This window comes from Vulpes vulpes, chromosome 11, assembly GCF_048418805.1.
Source record: "Vulpes vulpes isolate BD-2025 chromosome 11, VulVul3, whole genome shotgun sequence".
Lineage (NCBI taxonomy): Eukaryota > Metazoa > Chordata > Mammalia > Carnivora > Canidae > Vulpes > Vulpes vulpes.
In genome coordinates, this window is record NC_132790.1 from 21,727,180 (window position 1) to 21,745,563 (window position 18,384).

Genomic DNA, 18,384 nt, shown 5'->3' on the forward strand with positions numbered 1-18,384 from the left:
TCATGTTTAGGATAGAGGAACCAACAAAGGAAGCCTGTCTCAGGAACCAACACACATTATCACAAGTTCAGTGGACATGCTTCACTGCTGACCCTTCCCTGATCTGACTCCACCCCTGAGGGACACAGTTTAACCTTGACCAATGACTTTAAAGGACTGGGAGGAACAAGGGGCCAGAAGGTCAGCAGTAAAGAATAAAAGGTGACAGTTTCCAGCAGCAGCACATACCTGCTTCTATCTCTGATCGCCTGTAAGCTCTCAGACCTGACATCATGGTGCATTTTAGTGCTGAGGAGAAGGCTGCTATCACTAGCCTGTGGGGCAAAGTGAATGTGGAAGACGCTGGAGGCGAGGCCCTGGGCAGGTAGGCACTGGCTTTCAAGGCATGAGAAAGGGTGGTGAATATGAACCTGGCCAACTGACCAGGAAATTCCTCAAGATTTTTGCAAGTCTCTGATTTTCCATCTTCTGTGGTTCTGTCACATAGGCTCCTGGTTGTTTACCCCTGGACCCAGAGATTCTTTGACAACTTTGGCAACCTTTCCTCTGCTTCTGCCATAATGGGTAACCCCAAGGTCAAGGCCCATGGCAAGAAGGTGCTGACTTCTTTTGGAGATGCTATTAAGAACATGGACAATCTCAAGGGCACCTTTGCTAAGCTGAGTGAGCTGCACTGTGACAAGCTGCACGTGGATCCCGAGAACTTCAGGGTGAGCTCAGGAAATGCTCATGTGCTCTTTTATTACTTTTCACTCTGGGATAATAACGGAACTTGAGTCTTTGGAAAAGCTAACAGAAATTTCAGAAATTACGGGTCGAACTTGGTGTTAGAAGGACAGATCTCTAGTGGGCATAACCAGGACCACCTTGATTCAGGACTAGTTATAGAAGGGCTAGTAGCAGCCAGAATTTGCTTAAATCTTTTTAAGAACTTTTGTCAAAACTGGATATGTTCATCATAGAGAATGGTAGACTTGTTCAAGGAGGAATAGGATTTGGTGTTTGGTAGATAAAGGCCTTTCTCAAGGCAGGAGAAATGTCTTATTTTATGTGGTCCTGATAATTAAGTTTAGAGAGAGATTTGGGGGGGAAATTTTAGACAGACTGTGTCAAAGTAATATACAAGTTCTTTAGAATATATTAAATTACCTGCCACTATTTTTACCGAGTGGAGTTTTGTTCTTGCACTGATTGGAGACTTAAATAAGCTCTCTCTGGGGACCCCTGCAACCCTACGATCCCATTATTACAGGAATTAGCCAATTGGTAGATAAGAGAGGGGAGGAGAGATGCAAATAAAAATGGTGGCATGGTAGAGAGGATGGGAATATGGGGAGGCAGGGAGTTAAATGGAAAGCTCACACTCATTGAATTTAAGTACTAGCTTATTTGGGCTTTTGCAGACATACCTCCTGGAGCAGTTTAAGAATGTAGAATTGGTAGGAAGTAGAGGTCTGAGCTACTTTTTCTGCAATTCTTTTTGAGAACTTCTACTCAACATGCCTATTTGTCATTTTTGTCTTTCACCTAACAGCTCCTGGGCAATGTACTGGTGATCATCCTGGCTTCTCATTTTGGCAAGGAGTTCACCCCCGATGTGCAGGCTGCTTGGCAGAAACTGGTGGCTGGTGTTGCCACTGCTCTGGCCCACAAATACCACTGAGTCCTCTTTCTAGCTCAGCAGTACCCTTCTGTGTCCCCAGTGTCCTCCTCTTGCATATGGGGACTTAGGTTTAGCTTTGAGAGCACAACTTCTGTTTAATAAAATTCATTCTATTCAGTAATCAGAAATTAATATTGTGTCTTCTCCATTTTTCACTCTTGTGTTAAAGGAGAAAAGTTTCATTGACTTTAGGTTATGAGACATGGGAAGAAACAAGAGCTCCTTTGGAAAGATAGACATTATGGGAGGATTCTAGAGGATCTGGGTGGATGCCAGGAGGGGGAAGAAATTTTCCGGGAAAGGCTTAATCAATTGGGTAGAGATTTACAGGGCAGGATGGCAAAAATGTACTGTAGAGGGGAAAAAAGGAGGTGCTAAGCAGTGCCTCTGAAAAAATAAGCTAGATTTGTGGTACATGTCAGACTTCAGCTTTAAAACCTTTTCAGGGATCTAAGGTCAATTTGCTTTAATGTACATATTGAATCAGCTAACATCATATATCTTGTGAGGCTGAATGGGTTCAATCTCATGACCCTGAGATCAGGACCGGAGCTGAACCCAAAAGTCAGATGCTTAACCAGCTGAGCCACCCAGAGCGCCTCAGACTTTTAATAGATGAAGAAAAGACTAATTATTGTCTATAGGCAATATAAGCCATCTAAGCAAAATAATGTCATGATTAACAGGATATTCTTGGAATATTTAGAATACAGAGGTTTAGAGATGATGTCATTACCAGGATGAAAATCCATAATGACTTCTCATTCTCTACTACTGAAGACAAGTCCTAAGTTTTTTAGTTTATGCTTCCTGTGGCAACATTTCCTGCCTATCCCCATCCTTACCTTTACATGTCACCTGCACCAGCCCATTATTCATACTTCCAGTGTACCAAGGGTTTGTTGTATCTCCCTCAGAGTTTTGGATTCCCTATTCCCCAGCTTTCAGACGTTTTATCCCACCATCTCCCCATGGCAAATTCCTTCTTTTCATTCTCACTCCAGCTCAAATACTACCTCCCAAAAGGGACTGATTTTGATGTAATCATGTTCCTCTCACATTAATATTAATTAATATTCAGATATTAATTAATTAATATCCAGATATTAATTTCTTCATAGCAAATGATAGTAACTGAAATTATTTTGTGGATTTGTTTAATTATTCACTTTTAATATCTTCCACATCCATGTTATAATTGTTAAGAAGAGAGTTTTCTCCTCTGCCTCACTTATCTTAAATCTCTAGTACTTAGCACAATATTGAATAATTATTCAACAAATGGGTTTTTTTAACAAATAGATTTTAAGTAAGTGTCTCAGAACACATGAGAATGAGTGTTTGAAAAACCCACAGATGGTTTCTGTAATGAAATAACTTTAGGCAAGGATTTAGGCAATGTCAGAAGCAATGACTTGGGGAAAAGGGAAGGATAAACAGCAATAGATGGGGAGAAATCAATGAGCCTTTGGAAGATACTGCCATGAAAGTGCAAGAGGAAACCAGGAGTTACAGAGGACCATTGGATAACTATTTGGGTTTCTGGAAAAGTGGGGATGTTGTCTATAGACATGAGGGGTCATAAAAATCCATTAACCTGAGGAGGAATAGTTAAGACTTTCTTACTCCTTAAAGTCTTCAGAGACTTAGAAATTTGCCTCTGAATCATTCTTCATGGCCAGATTCTACAAACTGAACCCAAAGGATCATCAAATATGATCAAAGGTCTATATACACTCATCTTATAGACTTCCTATTTTACAGACTAAAGGCTGGATCTGTAACTTATACCTCTTTACCAGTCCATGTGTGCTCTCAAATTGAGACAAGTGACAAATTATTATGCCTATAACTTGAAAGTTACTACTGATATCATAACAAGTCTCATCTTCCTGGACTTTTAGTCATCCTCATCTATGAATAGGTATAGGCTTTACATGAGGTTATGAAGACTAAAAAGATTTCACCTATTCTAATTTCAGGCAACCTGAGAAGTTAGAGCCTAAACTAATTTGTAGATAGAGGTATCCTGAAATAAAATGGCCACAGAGGCAAATAATCAAGCCAGGTTTCCAAAGCTTCAAGCATCACAATTTAGGAAGTCTCAATCTTTGGCTGTGCTCAAATTTGTGTCTTCTCTTCCTTCATTTCACTGATCTCTCATCTTAAAAAGAATCTCCTTGGTTTTGCTTCAAATTCTTATTCCTCTTTCACATTAAGTCTTCACCATTTCCCTAAGGACAGATAACAGCCTCTTGACAATATCAGGTTGAATGGATTAATTCTCTAATGGCAGAAATTTAGCTTTAATGTATTGGATTGAGTTCTTTAAATTTTATTTTACTTATTTATTTTTAAAGATTTTACTCTATTCATGAGAGACACACACAGAGAGGCAGAAATATAGGCAGAGGGAGAAGGAGGCTCCCTAAGGGGAGCCTGATGTGCAACTCCATCCTAGGGCCCTGGGCTCACAACTTGAGCTGAAGGCAGACACTCAACTGCTGAGCCACCCAGGTGCCTTGAGCTCTTTAAATTTTAGAGTATCCTGTAAGTAACACGGAGGGGAATTCTTAATATTATTTTTTAAGGAGTGACTTGAGGGAAAAACAAAGAAGCCCATTTCCTAGAGCCCTACATGCAGGAGTAATAGACTCTGAGAGAAAAACTAGAGTGAATGGCAACATCTTCATGTCATTATGGTCTCTGCTCAAATAGTGTCCCTTTAAAGAGATCATTGTTAATATAATTGAGTCCCACTTAAATCAAGGTATGAATTTTCCTGATAACAAATGATGTATGAAATGATTCATAGCAAATAATATAAAAAATGATTTTGCTGATTAATTTACTCTTTCTGTGTATCTCCCCTTTGTAGAATATAGTTCCAAGAAAGCAGTTTTCCTCTCTAAATTGTTTATCTTAAATCACTAGTACGTAGAAGAATTAATGGTGCATAGAAGCTCAATGTATTCATTAAAAGGATATTTGAGAACACTCAATGGGGCTTTTGTGAAGAGCCAGCTTCATGGATAATAATTTAAGGAATGTCAGAAGGAATGACACAGGGGGCACCTGGCTGGCTCAGTCTGTGGATCATGTGACTCTTGATCTCAGGGTTGTGAGTTTGAATCCCCCGTAGGGTAAAAAAAATAAAATCTTTTAAAACAACAATGAAAAAGAAATAAACAGCGATGCAGGAAGGATGGGAGAGTGGAACAGCAGACAAAAAGAAATCAGCAAGCCTTGGAAAGAAGTTGCCCTAAAAGCAGATTGAGAAGCAGTCATTACAAATGTTGAATTCACTGTCTGTGTTTCTGGGGGTATGGGGAGGTAGTTTACAGACATGAGGGATCGCAGAAGTCCATCAACCTGAAAGAGAGTTATGAAGAATCACATTCACTTATTAAGGCTTTCAGAGGTTTGGACACCAGTCTTTGAGCCAAGCTTGTAAGAGAGGCTCTGCACTGAATACATCAGATGTAGTCAAATGTCTGTCTACACTCAACCCACAAAGCTTCATTCCTGAAGACAGTCTCATATGAGTTTACATTAGGCTCTGTGCCCTATACACTTATTCCAACAGAAATGCTCCCATCTCCAATTTAAGAATTCACAAATTTTTGCTTACAACTCTAAAATACCTATTGAATTATTGATAAATTTCATTTTCCTGGCCTTTAAACTTTTCCTAAGCTTGAATTTCAGACAATCTGTTATGTTAGGAGAAAAATAATTTGAAGATAGAGATTCCCTTGAATTAAGTTCACAGGTAACTTCTTGATCTGCATTTTCATTCAATCAGCAGGTCTCCAGTTTCAGGGACAAATAATCAAGCCAGATGTATGAAGCTTCAAGACTCCTGATCAGATTACCATCTGAGATCATGCATCTCTTTCAGAGAAAAAAAAAATTAGTATGAACTCTGACTCTGTCCCATTGGAAACGTGTTCTGTAAAAAACTGTAGTGAATTAGAGATAAAGTAATCTAAAGTGCAGTGATGCAATAGCGATGACTATGAGGACTATTTGTCAAAGAATAAAGAATCTTCGCCCATTTTGAGTTGCTTTATAACACATGAGATAAAGCAAAGAAAGTGCTTCCTGATGTAAATTATTGGACTAAGACCAGCTGAAAAGCGGACCCAGCATTTATCAGCATTGGCTCTTTCAAGTCAGCACTACCTGCCAATGAACCATCTACCATTGTTTTCACTGAGATGGAAGAGCAGCAAACCAGAACCCTGGGCTCCTGGCCAGAACACACATGTACAGTGGGAAATAAAGTCTCTGAACTTTCCAGATTTTTGCCCGTGCTTCAACTTTAATCTAAGGACGTATCTAGGGATCATGACAAGAATTATAGGGAAGACTGGCAAGGAGTACTGAAATTTTCTACTGTGGGGTGAAGAAAAAGTAGCTAAAAGAAAAAGTGAATAGAGAAATTTTGCACAATTGAGTTGGACACGGAATAGCACATATTCAGTCCGGGTGGGGGGTGTACTCTAAGATGCTGCCACAGATGTAAGTTACTGTAAACCTTTTCTATGCCTAAATACCATAACAGTATTCTGAGTCTAGTTTTAATCAATAGCCATGGAATGAGGGGAAGTAAGGGGATAGTAACTCAGGCACAACGATTAACAGGCCACACATTGTAGCAGTAGGAAATACCTATTTTTGACACATCTATCATTACCAGTAAGCTCCCAGACCAGACACCATGGTTCACTATATATCTGAGGAGAAGGACATCATTGCAAGCCTGTGGGGCAATGTATGTGTATATATGTGTATGTATGTATGTATGTGTGTGTGTGTGTGTGTGTGTGTGTGTGTGTAATCTCCCCATTCAATTTTCATATGAAGTAAAGATTTTGGCAAGAAAATAAAACACAATAGGTAATGAAAGGAATGTGTGACTGGGATATACACTTGGGGAGAACATACACTTGGGGGCTCTTTACGTTAAAGCTGAAGACATGAGTGGGTTCTGATGAGAGAGGATTGGTGTCATGGGACTAGAGTTCCTCCAAACCAGAGCATTATATGGGCCTGAGTGAAGACACTGGTGAAGACCAAGGGTCTGGATGGAGGTTGAGTACCAGCGTGGGGATTCTTTGGAGGAAAATTAACCCCAGTCTTAAAAGGACAAGGTCCAGGCAAGGACTGTAGTTACATTCTCCTGATAAGAGGGAAGTGTTTTCTAAAAGCAGCTCGTTTGTCACAAGCCCTTGTGAGAATAGATTAGGGATGGGAGGGGTCGGGGGTATGAGCTGGGGATGACTCTTTTTGAAATCAACTCAAAAGAATTGGCCTTGAGCTTTACAGAAGAACTTTGTGGCTTAAGAGGTCAGAGCCACTGGGGAATGGTACATTGATTGATTACATGCCATCAGGGTAGATCATGCCCCAGAGGGCAGATTTGCTACCATGTTTCAGAGCAGGGAGGTCCCTATAAAGTGCTCAGAGAGGTGGGGATTTAGGTGGAGAAGATGAACCAGAATAGTCTGAGAAGGAGGCTCAGTGTAGCAGAGGAGCTCTGCGAGATGAAAAAAAGAAAGGAAAAAAATTGCATGGAGCAGTTGGGGAGGATAGATCACAGGAACATTGGTTCGGCTGGAAGTTAATTCCGGGTTATAAACAAGGCTGGAATGTGATAAACAGAACAGTTAGAAAGTTAACTTGGCTGTAGGTGCTGAGTAGATAAGTGATCATGCTGATGCCCGGTTTACAAATCTCTAATGGTTTCCCATTAGAGAAACAGAAATACCCATCTACCCTCAGGTGCCCAAACAGTGAAGCCTGGGGCCAATCTCTTGAACTCCGCTCCCTCCCACTCTTCCCTTAACACCTCACTCTCTCTCTCTCTCAGACCTTGTAATGCCTTTCTCTAAACGAAATGTCAAGTTTGGTTTTTCTTTCTTTTTTTTTAATTTTATTTTTATAATAAATTTATTTTTTATTGGTGTTCAATTTGCCAACATACAGGATAACACCCAGTGCTCATCCCATCAAGTGCCCCCCTCAGTGCCCGTCACCCATTCCCCTCCAACACCCGCCCTCCTCCCCTTCCACCACCCCTAGTTCGTTTCCCAGAGTTAGGAGTCTTCATGTTCTGTCTCCCTTTCTGATATTTCCCACATATTTCTTCTCCCTTCCCTTATATTCCCTTTCACTATTATTTATATTCCCCAAATGAATGAGAACATATAACGTTTGTCCTTCTCCGATTGGCTTATTTCACTCAGCATAATACCCTCCAGTTCCATCCACGTTGAAGCAAATGGTGGGTATTTGTCGTTTTTCTTTCTTTCTTCTTCCCTTTCTCTCCAGGCTCTGAGTTCGGCACCTGTCTTTCCCTGCTTCTGGGAACTTGTTTCTCCAATGACATCTGCCTGGTTCTATCTTGTCATTAAGGTCTCGCTTCAAATGTAACTTCCTTCAGGACCTCTATCCTTATATTATTTTTTCTTGTGATCGTTTGCTACCATATCATCAGGTGCATTTTCTTGTCATATAACACCCACCTGTATTCCTCTTCGTCATTTATTTGCTTATTTTTTTAAAAGATTGTATTTATTTATTTATGAGAGACAGAGAGAGAGAGAGAGAGAGAGAGAGAGAGAGAGAGAAGCAGAGACACAGGCAGAGGGAGAAGCAGGCTCCATGCAGAGCACCCGATGCGGGACTCGACCCCTGGACTCCGGGATCACACCCTGAGCCAAAGGCAGATGCCCAACCGCTGAGCCACCCAGGCACCCCTGATTTGTATAATTATTAGTGTCAGTCTTCTCTGCCCCCTAAAATGTGAGCATGATGATGCACTGTTTTGTTTTTATTCCCAGATTTTAGAACAATGCATGTCATGATGGGCATCAGTAGATATTTACCTTTTAAATATGTGATGAATTACTGTAAAACTGTTAAATGACTGTGAGATGATCTAACATGGATGTGATAAGCTTCCAGATAACACTGGGAACAGTGAGCATGGAATCAAGTGGAAGTGTGGGACAGCTATGAAGGAGAGAAATCAAAAAGTCTTGGAAAGTAATTGTTTAGAGAAAGTGAGAGAAGAATGAGTTAAAGGTAATTCTAGAATCACTATCTTGTTTGTGGGGAAGATGGGAGGCTGTTAACTAACATTCAGAGCTGTAAATGTCCCTGAGCTGCAGTGTGCACACACCCGAGGAAATGAGCACCAGGACCATCAGAGAGCATGGACCCTGAGCCATTCCCTCAGACTATGCCCACTGCTGAGCGGAGATGGGATTCCTGGCTTTGGTCAACCTTTCCTTGCTTTTCTTTCATTTCATTGACTTATTCTTCTGAAGAAATCTTTTTGGGATGGATTCAAACTTTTTTCTTTATATCTCTGTACCAAAGTGTTCACGTCAACACAGTCTGGGATTGAGAGCTCACAGAAAATCAAGTCTGTGCTGGTAACCTAGCTTCTGGTACCTAAGCAATTCTTATCTACTTTTAAATGTAAAATTTTTCCAAGTTAAATTGATAAAAGTTCTGGCTATACCAAATAGACAAAGGATTTCTTTTCCAATAGCAGAAATTCAACACTAATATATTGAATTGAGCTCTTTACATTTTAGGGTTCCTTTGTAAATATAAATGGAAATCTTGAACTGTAAATTTTGTGTGTGTGTGAGATTGGTCCTAGGGAGAAACAAATAAACTAGCTTCCTAGAGCTCAAAATGTGGGAGCAATAAACTCTGAGAGAAAAATAAAATAGCCATTTCCTCTCTCCAGAAGTGTGACTTGTCTTGACCTATAAATACTTGTTGGAGATGCATGAGACCAAAGTACCTTAGGATATAAGGACAGTAGTGTTGGAATACTGTCAATGAAGATTGTCTGTGCCTCATTAGATATTAGGAATATTTAAGAACAAGAAGGGAGTCTGGGTACAACAAATGCCAGAGACAACTGCCTTAATTGACAGCTATTGCCACAGCATCTAATATTCTTTCCATTAAACATGTAATTTTTCCCAGTACTCAATTGTGCAGTTTCTGAAACAAATGAGTGGATACATGGTATTGGCCAGAGACACTGCCGTGTAATCAGGGTGGAAAAATGTACTTAAGCAAGTATATTTATTTTAATAAAACTCAACAATGATTGAGTAATAGTACTCTAAGTTACTCAGCTTTTACCTATCCTGTTTCTGAGATGATGCTAGATTACTTTATATATTTCTTTTTACAAGAACTATAAAATTATGAGCTTCATCTAAGTTTTAGAAAAACTGGTGACCAAGAAAAACTACGGCTTCTTTTATACCCAAGGTGAACAACAGGATAATACTTTGTAAACACCTGACACAATGCCCAACAGATTTCTAATTCTTACCTCTCTTAATTCTAGTTATGCCTCATGATCAGCCTACAAGGTCACCTCAGGAATAATGGGGTGGGGAGCTTGAGATATGAAATGCACAGTAGATGGTGGAGAAAGGACAGTAGAATCCCCCTGATAGAGCCACCCAACGCTATCAGAGACCCAAATGTCCATCCTGCTGACCCTCCCTTGTCCAAACCCCACCCCTGGTGGTGACAACCCACCCTTGACCAATGGTCTCATTTCACTGGAAGAAGCAAGGGCCCTGAAACTAGAAATGAGGAATAAAAGGCCACGCAGAGAAGTGGCAGTACAGACTTGTTTCTGGCACTTTAGTGATCACCAGCAAGTTCCCAGACACCATGGTGCATTTTACTGCTGAGGAGAAGGCTGCTGTTAACAGCCTGTGGGCCAGGGTGAATGTGGAGTTGGTTGGAGGCGAGGTCCTGGGAAGGTAGGCACTGGAGGGGGGCAAAAAGGCAGATAATATTCCTGAAAGGTGTTTGGTCAGGTTTCCTACATATTCTGACTTCCCATCTGGTCTGTGACTGTGATCCTCCCATAGGCTCCTGGTTGTTTATCCATGGACCCAGAGGTTCTTTGACAATTTTGGCAATTTGTCCTCTGAGTCTGCAATAATGGGCAACCCCAAGGTCAAGGCGCATGGCAAGAAGGTGCTGACTTCCTTTGGAAATGCTATTAAACATATGGATGACCTCAAGGACACCTTTGCTGAGCTAAGTGAACTGCACTGTGACAAGCTGCATGTGGATCCGGAGAACTTCAAGGTGAGTTCTGAGCATGCCTGTGCTTTGTTCTTTCATCCTAGGTATTTGTACTGTGGATATGTTAGGAAAAACAGGTACCTAAATATGATCCTATAAAGGCATTTTTTGGGATGTTGTATCCCAAGGAAGGGCTTGATTTTGGTAGTTAGGTTGGCCGAAAGGTTGTAGGTAGGACTCAGTAGGGTAATTACTATGACCAGCGAAGGCCACTGGCCATCTTACATTTCTGAAAAGATACATATGTGAAGAACACTGGCTAAAATGGAGTTAAATGGCTTTTGTCAGGAGAATACAATTACAGGAAGAACATCTTAGTTGATATTTTCTCTAAAAATGATGAATACATCTCTGCATGATTCTTGAATTTAAAACCGGGACTAAGCAAGACAAAATAAGAGCAATATTTTCAATGAATGATTGTGACCCCCCCCCCACCCTCTTTAACAGTGATGAAATTCTCTTATATACGTGGCACAAGATTCTTTGTCATGGGAATGTCCAAACAATTTGAATGAATGTATTATCTAGGGACTTAGATTATACATATTAAGGCCCCTTGCAGTCCTACATTCCTACTTTTAAAGAAGTCAGAGTCTCTAGAAAAGAGAAGCCATCCATGGCAATGTTCTGGGGTCAGAAGTTGGCAGGCCAAATGAGAGGATAGAATGTAATGGGGTGTACAGGGCTGGGGGTCATATTGATGCCAATGTCCAGCATATTAAACTTTTGTGGGAGCCCAGCATTGGAAGTTCCTCCATCTCTTATTAGGAAGAAAATAGATGCGGCCAGCTTGAGGCTTTCTGTTCACTAGGTACTATTTTCTTTTTACCTCTCCTCTCTCCCCAGCTTCTAGGCAACATGATATTGATTGTCTTGGCAACTCACTTCAGCAAGGAGTTTACTCCCCAAACGCAGGCTGCGTGGCAGAAGCTGACAACTGCTGTGGCTAATGCTCTGGCACACAAGTACCACTGAGGTGCTGGTCCAATTATGTCGGTATTGGCAGAGTCCATCTCCTGAAGACAGGCATAGTGCCTTGCCTAGATGATAAAAATAAAATAAAAATTGTGCTCTGTGATGAAAATCCTTGTCTTCTCTCTCTGTCTGCACCTTTTATGTTGATTCAGCTAAAAGAAAGCACTCCTACAGGAAAGGGGGTTACTGGAGATAAAGAGTTTGGGAGGATAGAGAAGAGACTCCTAAGATTCTGCAGGATAAGAGTGGGTTCAAGGGGCAGTTACTTCTAGGAAGAGAAAGTAGACTCTTGAGTTGAATAGTGTCTCTAGAATAAGGGAATGAATGGACATATTCTTGTGAAATTCAAGAAGATTGTTGAGAGTGAGTAGGGGCATGTTAAAACCCCAAGTAGGCGGCCTGTCTTGGCTGCTATTTGTATAATCTCAGAGCTTTTTGGTGCTGTATTTAGTTTCTATTTGATATAAGAAACATGTTACTGTATGTTGTCTGATTGAATTTAAATTAAAAAATACGGGGATCCCTGGGTGGCGCAGCAGTTTGGCGCCTGACTTTGGCCCAGGGCGTGATCCTGGAGACCCGGGATTGAGTCCCACGTCGGGCTCCCAGTGCATGGAGCCTGCTTCTCCCTCTGCCTGTGTCTCTGCCTCTCTCTCTCTCTCTCTCTCTCTCTCTCTCTGTGTGACTATCATAAATAAATAAATAAATAATTAAAAAATACGGGCAGCCTGGGTGGCTCAGTGGTTTAGCACTGCCTTTGGCCCAGGGCGTGATCCTGGAGACCGGAATCGAGTCCTGCATTGGGCTCCCAGCATGGAGCCTGCTTCTCCCTCTGCCTGTGTCTTTGCCTCTCTCTCTCTCTCTCTCTCTCTCTGTCTCTCATGAATAAATAAATAAAATATTTAAAAAATAAAAAATGAAAAATAAAAATACAAGAAACACATTTTTATCATCTGTAATGGAATGGAGATGGGGCTTTCCAGAGACTCAGGCAAGGACCATGGTCTAAACTTTCCCAAGTGTCTTCAGTGGTATTAACGGAGGAACTATCCCTAAGGCATAGGAACTAACTGCCTTGGTTTGAATCTAATCTGTACCTCATCTGCTATTTCTGTGATCTGGAACATATTTCCAATTCCATTAAGCTTTCAGTGGATATAAAAGTTCATTTATGTGGGAAAATGGCAAATTTAGGAATTAGCATGCCAGGTCTAAGTGACAGAGGAGAAATTAGTTCCTTAATTTCTCTTAATTAGTTCAGTGCAAGGGTATAAAATTAAGGACATTGCTGCCAAGAAAAGCAGGAAAAGAGCTATTGTTATAAGCAAAGTACCAGTGAAATCTCTTGCACACAAGAGTAACATAATGAATAGGGAATTTTAGGGAAACTGATCCACATACAGGTATAGAACAAGGCAGAGTCTAACTTGGATCTAGGCACAGGAATGTGCTGTGATAATAATTAGGGCAAAGGACTGAATTTCACAGAAGCAATGAAACTAAGAACCCCTCAAGTAAGGGACCATTACGGTCAAGATACTGCAGGGCTTGGAATGAAGTGCAGTAGAGAGTGGAGAAGTCACCAATGATAGCCAGGTTCCCTACCTGGTGAATGGAAAGAGAAAAGACTATTCTTAGGAAAGAAAATGCTGAGAAGTCTCTTGTCTGGAGCTGGCAGTTGATCACAGCCACTTTTGTGACCATCACCTCAAATTCTTGTACCCAAGTCCCTGGCATAGATGTGAAAAGCCAGGGCTTTGGGATTAGCAGAAAAAGATCAAATTATAGCCCCATCACCTTGAAAAGTTTGGTTAATGTTTTTCAGAATGAATTCCCTTGTTTGTAAAATGGAATAAAAATTCCTACCCCACAAGTATGTTCTGAGGTTTTAAGGACATTTCTGTAAAGTGCTTTGGCCTTCATTACTGAGAAGGCTGTGGTAGCCGTTTATACAATTCACTATGATCTGTTCCTCTGTGCCTTGTTCCACTGTGTATCCTCAACATGACTGTTTTCTTTATGGGTTCCTGACCCATATATCTATTTATTTAATGTTCCATATTGGATTGCTTAAGAGTGCATCAAATACAGCATGTCCAATACAATTCCAGCTGTTTTCTAATCTATTTCTGCTAATTTAGCCCTCTTTCTGCCCTATCTAGGGACTAATGCATCACACATTGCTCAAGGCTGAAGATAGAGATGGCATTTTTGCTCACCCTTCCAATTATAATATCATCTTAATTATTTGTCTCCCCTTTATCCTACCCCTTAAATCCATTTATATATGGAAACCCGAATAATATTTTAAAAATACAAATGAGATCATGCCACCCACATCCTTATAGTTTTCAATAGTTTTTTTTTTTGGGGGGGGGCTTTAAGGTTGAAAACAGATAATCTGTAAAATGGCTTAAAGATCATTCATGGCTCCGCTGTACCTTTCAATCATTCATTCTTGTGATCTGAAATATACTTACATTATCCTGCTTTTTTGCATATAAATCATATACGTTTAATCATTGTCCCTGGTTACTTTTTTTTAGAGGACAAGAGAGAAAGGGCACCCCCACATGAGTGGTCATAGAGAGTTGGGAGAGAAGGAGACAGAACTCCAAGCAGGCTCCATACTCAGTGTGGAGTTTGTCATAAGGCTCAATATTACAACCCTGAGATAATGACCTGAGCAAAAACCAAGAGATAGACACTTAACCCACTGAGTCATTCAGGCTTAATTGACATTATGTTGTAAAAAATAATCTGTATTTCTGCAAGTGAAATTGATTATTTTCATTATTGTGTAACATTTCATTCTTTTTCTATATCATGTTTTATCTATTTCACTGAGTGAAGAACATTTAAGTTGCTAGCAGTTTGAGATCCTCATGTATATTGATGTTACAGACTTTGGACTCACACAAGCATGCATTTCTGGAAGAATAATTGCTAGCTCATAGGTTTTGCATATATTCTGCTTTAGTTGCTACTATCAAATATTTTCTAAAGCAGTTATGCCATTTTACAATGTCACCAGCAGAGATTGAGAGTTTTGTTGAGATCTATATCCTTGCTAAATTTTGAAATTACCTACCTCTTTCATCTTTATATTTTTTGCCTTCTGACTTCTATCCCATTCTATTCTCTTCCTTTCTGATAGTCCCTCCCAACCTCATTCCTTCCTTCTAGTTGTGCTAAAGGGTATGTATCTGTAAGTCAATGCAGTATTATTTTGAATTCAGAAAAGATGAAAATTCCCTTTGAATCTTCATTTTTAGATCTAACTCCACTTTTTTTCCTAAGGACACACCCATGGAAATTTCTACAACTGCATGTTCCCAGAAACCCTATCAGACTTGATCTAGTTGAATGAGGTCGATCTTCATTGCAATTCCTCTGCATTTTTTCTTTAATAATATCACAGTTTTAAATAATCATGTTATAGGTTTCTGATATTTTCTTCTTTATCGTTCATTAAATTGTTTCCATTAAAATCCATGCTTCCTAGATCTATTTCAGTAGCTGGTAGAGAAACAATATTCATTAGTTTTCATTCTTTTAATTAACATTTATTTCAGTGACAGAATGAAAAGAAAGTTTTGCTACTAAAAGTATTTACCCAAAGAAGAAGAAAGCAAATTGAAAGTACAGCAAAGTATTTATTCATTCTAACTACTTATAACTATCTCTAGAGACCAAAAGAAGTACCACATAGAGTCAACGTGATAGCATTTCTGTTTACTAGGCCTTAGTTTTCTTATCTATGAAGTGAAATAACTGGAGGAGTTAAACAAGAGATATACTCCATTATATCAGACTACAGAATTTGCACATAAATGAGAGTGGGAGTATACTTATGGAAGCCCTGCTGAAGGGGATGAGGTGAGGAGAGAAAACAGGGATGCTGAGTCAAGAAACATAACACCTAGAACGCCACTCTCAGGACAATTGAGGGGAACTGAGGAATTGGGTTGCAAACTAGATCATACGGTATGGTATAAACCAATAAGATTCAGCTAAGCTCTGGGCCAATCTGCTTGCAGCAGCAGAGAGGGCAAGATCTGGGCTGGGCATAAAAGGAAGAACAGGGCCAGCTGCTGCTTACACTTGCTTCTGAAACAACCGTGTTCACTAGCAACCACAAACAGACACCATGGTGCATCTGACTGCTGAAGAGAAGAGTCTTGTCACCGGCCTGTGGGGCAAGGTGAATGTGGACGAAGTTGGCGGTGAGGCCCTGGGCAGGTTGGTATCCATGTGGCAAGGCAGGCTTTTGGAGAAAGCATGAGAGCTGGGCAGATGGAGTTAACTCAGTCCCTTGGGTTCTGACAGGCACTGACCCTTGTGCCCTCTGTGCTGTTTTCACCCTTCAGGCTGCTGATTGTCTACCCCTGGACTCAGAGGTTCTTTGACTCCTTTGGGGACCTGTCCACTCCTGATGCTGTTATGGGCAATGCTAAGGTGAAGGCCCATGGCAAGAAGGTGCTGAACTCCTTTAGCGATGGCCTGAAAAACCTGGACAACCTCAAGGGCACCTTTGCTAAGCTCAGTGAGCTTCACTGTGACAAGCTGCACGTGGATCCCGAGAACTTCAAGGTGAGTCTAGGATATGTTCCATTTTTTTTCTTTTCACTTTCTAGGCGCTCACCTGATTCATTTACCTACCTGTTCTCCCTCCACCTTCCTTTTACTTCAGCATATATCATCTTGAATGCTTTTCAAAGTTTGTGCAATTTCATACATTTCCTTTCTCACAGCCTTTTCTTTTTCATCAAGTTGTTTATTTAACTTCTTGTCTTCTTCCCCTAACCAGTTTTTTTCCCTACTCGATATGCAAATTATGCGTGTCTACTCTCATCTTCTACTTCTCCACTCGGAAACATCTTTCTGTCTCTCCAAATGGGGATTGGAAGGGCACCTCAAAGAGTTGTCAATCTAGAGGCTACAAATCATTTCAAAATTAAAGGGTAATTGGATTTTTATAGAGACAAGCCTCAATGGAAAGGAAAGGAATTGAATATCTGAGAAGAGTGAAGTAGGACAGCCACAGGTGCTAAAAGGCAGCCCAGCATCATACTAATTAATCAATTAAGTATTAAATTACATATATATACATATATAATGAAACTATACAGTGTACATACGCATATATTTGCTCATTTATGCTGATGGAGAAAACCTGAAAATCAGTTTGGGCTGGAGTGTGAGGGAAAGAAAAAATATATCATTGGCTCAGTTTCTCAGAAGTCGGGCTTGATTTCTCTCTTAATCGTATACGCGTGTCTCTCTATGTCTTCCCCACAGCTCCTGGGCAACGTGCTTGTGTGTGTGCTGGCTCACCACTTTGGCAAAGAATTCACCCCCCAGGTGCAGGCTGCCTATCAGAAGGTGGTGGCTGGTGTGGCCAATGCCCTGGCTCACAAGTACCATTGAGACCCTGGCCTGTTTCCTGGTGACCACTGGAAGACCCTGTCTCCCTAAATTCTATCTTCTGAACTGGGGGAAATAATGTCCACCATCAAGGGTATGGCTACCTAATAAAGAACCTTCAGCTCAACTTTCCGATTCATTTCACTTATTTTATTTTATTTATTTTATTTAAATTATTTTATTTTGTTTTGTTTTATTTTATTTATTTTATTTTATTTTATATTTGTCTAGGGATATGGGAAATCCTTCCTACAGATAGGAAGCACTTGTTTCTTATTCAAAGAGGTCAAGGGAGATGAGAAAAGGAAGTAGGGGCCTACATTGTCACTAGTGGAAAATACTTCTCCCTCCAAAACATAGGCACGGTCAAGAAGATCATATATAGAGAATGCTGGCATTATAGGGGCTCTGTGGAAGAATTCCAACTTAAGACACAGCCCTCAGGCTAATGCTTTGACTTATTTCCAACAATTAGTAAGAAACAAGGTGCTCGATTAGAGACATAATGAATGATCAAGATATTGTTCTGTTTCCTTTTTCCCTACTTCCCTTGCCTGCAGTGTAGCTAGTTTACCATACCATGCTCCATCAGTTGTTCCCGCTCTAAGGAAAAATCTCCCTCTTTTACTTGTCCCAACATGGCATAAATAATTCCTCCTCCCACTCTCCCATTTCAGTCAAACTGCATCTCTGCTTATCCCTTGTGATGCCTTTGCACACTGGCGTCATTGTGCTTTCCAATATTGCCTATGAAAATCATTCCAAACCCTTCCCCCTCCCTATTTTCCACATTTCTTTTTGTCTGTCACACTCACACTCTTTGCTGAATAAACATTTCTGTCTATTTTGGACTGTGCCATGTGACTACTGTGCCTTGCTAAGTTCCTTCATAGGTAGGAATTGAATATTTATTAAATAAAGTAGTCCATGAATAAATAAATGAAAGAATGATTATTCCCTATCTTAGGACTGCTGGAAGTAGAGGACAATCTGAACAAGGAACCATTGAAGAGAATCCTTTGGTGTTGATGTCCTAGTATACAATGAGGAAGCACAGAGGAAAGGAAAACACTGCTCAGACATTTACTTTCTGTTCAGAGCCTACTGGACATTTGGCCTTATGAACTAATGTCTTATGTATTTGTTAAAAGGGCATAGACTGAAGCCAAGAC

At 40.4% G+C, this 18,384-nt stretch overlaps 3 protein-coding genes across 3 annotated transcripts; all 3 read left to right on the plus strand.

Annotated features, from left to right (window-relative positions):
• The first annotated feature begins 272 nt into the window (after positions 1–272).
• On the plus strand, positions 273–1,663 carry LOC112911739 (hemoglobin subunit epsilon). Its single transcript, XM_025988415.2, has 3 exons — positions 273–364; positions 488–710; positions 1,535–1,663. Exons 1-3 carry the CDS (start codon positions 273–275, stop codon positions 1,661–1,663), a joined length of 444 nt encoding a protein of 147 aa, XP_025844200.1.
• Positions 1,664–10,384: 8,721 nt separating this feature from the next.
• Positions 10,385–11,785, plus strand: LOC112911740 (hemoglobin subunit epsilon-2). The gene is made up of 3 exons (XM_025988416.1): positions 10,385–10,476; positions 10,588–10,810; positions 11,657–11,785. The coding sequence occupies exons 1-3, from the start codon at positions 10,385–10,387 to the stop codon at positions 11,783–11,785; spliced, it is 444 nt and encodes a 147-aa protein (XP_025844201.1).
• A 4,022-nt stretch (positions 11,786–15,807) lies between these two features.
• Positions 15,808–17,339, plus strand: LOC112911749 (hemoglobin subunit beta). The gene is made up of 3 exons (XM_025988424.2): positions 15,808–16,027; positions 16,156–16,378; positions 17,087–17,339. The coding sequence occupies exons 1-3, from the start codon at positions 15,936–15,938 to the stop codon at positions 17,213–17,215; spliced, it is 444 nt and encodes a 147-aa protein (XP_025844209.1). The 5' UTR covers positions 15,808–15,935; the 3' UTR covers positions 17,216–17,339.
• The last annotated feature ends 1,045 nt before the right edge of the window (positions 17,340–18,384 follow it).

What these genes read in the sequence shown, in the direction of transcription:
- LOC112911739 (XM_025988415.2), top strand. Translation starts at nt 273, where the DNA reads ATGGTGCATTTTAGTGCTGAGGAGAAGGCTGCTATCACTAGCCTGTGG. An exon ending in GGAGGCGAGGCCCTGGGCAG is followed by an intron (nt 365 to 487) that starts GTAGGCACTGGC and finishes TCTGTCACATAG; the next exon opens with GCTCCTGGTTGTTTACCCCT. An exon ending in TGGATCCCGAGAACTTCAGG is followed by an intron (nt 711 to 1,534) that starts GTGAGCTCAGGA and finishes TTCACCTAACAG; the next exon opens with CTCCTGGGCAATGTACTGGT.
- LOC112911740 (XM_025988416.1), top strand. Translation starts at nt 10,385, where the DNA reads ATGGTGCATTTTACTGCTGAGGAGAAGGCTGCTGTTAACAGCCTGTGG. An exon ending in GGAGGCGAGGTCCTGGGAAG is followed by an intron (nt 10,477 to 10,587) that starts GTAGGCACTGGA and finishes ATCCTCCCATAG; the next exon opens with GCTCCTGGTTGTTTATCCAT. An exon ending in TGGATCCGGAGAACTTCAAG is followed by an intron (nt 10,811 to 11,656) that starts GTGAGTTCTGAG and finishes CTCTCTCCCCAG; the next exon opens with CTTCTAGGCAACATGATATT.
- LOC112911749 (XM_025988424.2), top strand. Translation starts at nt 15,936, where the DNA reads ATGGTGCATCTGACTGCTGAAGAGAAGAGTCTTGTCACCGGCCTGTGG. An exon ending in GGCGGTGAGGCCCTGGGCAG is followed by an intron (nt 16,028 to 16,155) that starts GTTGGTATCCAT and finishes TTCACCCTTCAG; the next exon opens with GCTGCTGATTGTCTACCCCT. An exon ending in TGGATCCCGAGAACTTCAAG is followed by an intron (nt 16,379 to 17,086) that starts GTGAGTCTAGGA and finishes TCTTCCCCACAG; the next exon opens with CTCCTGGGCAACGTGCTTGT.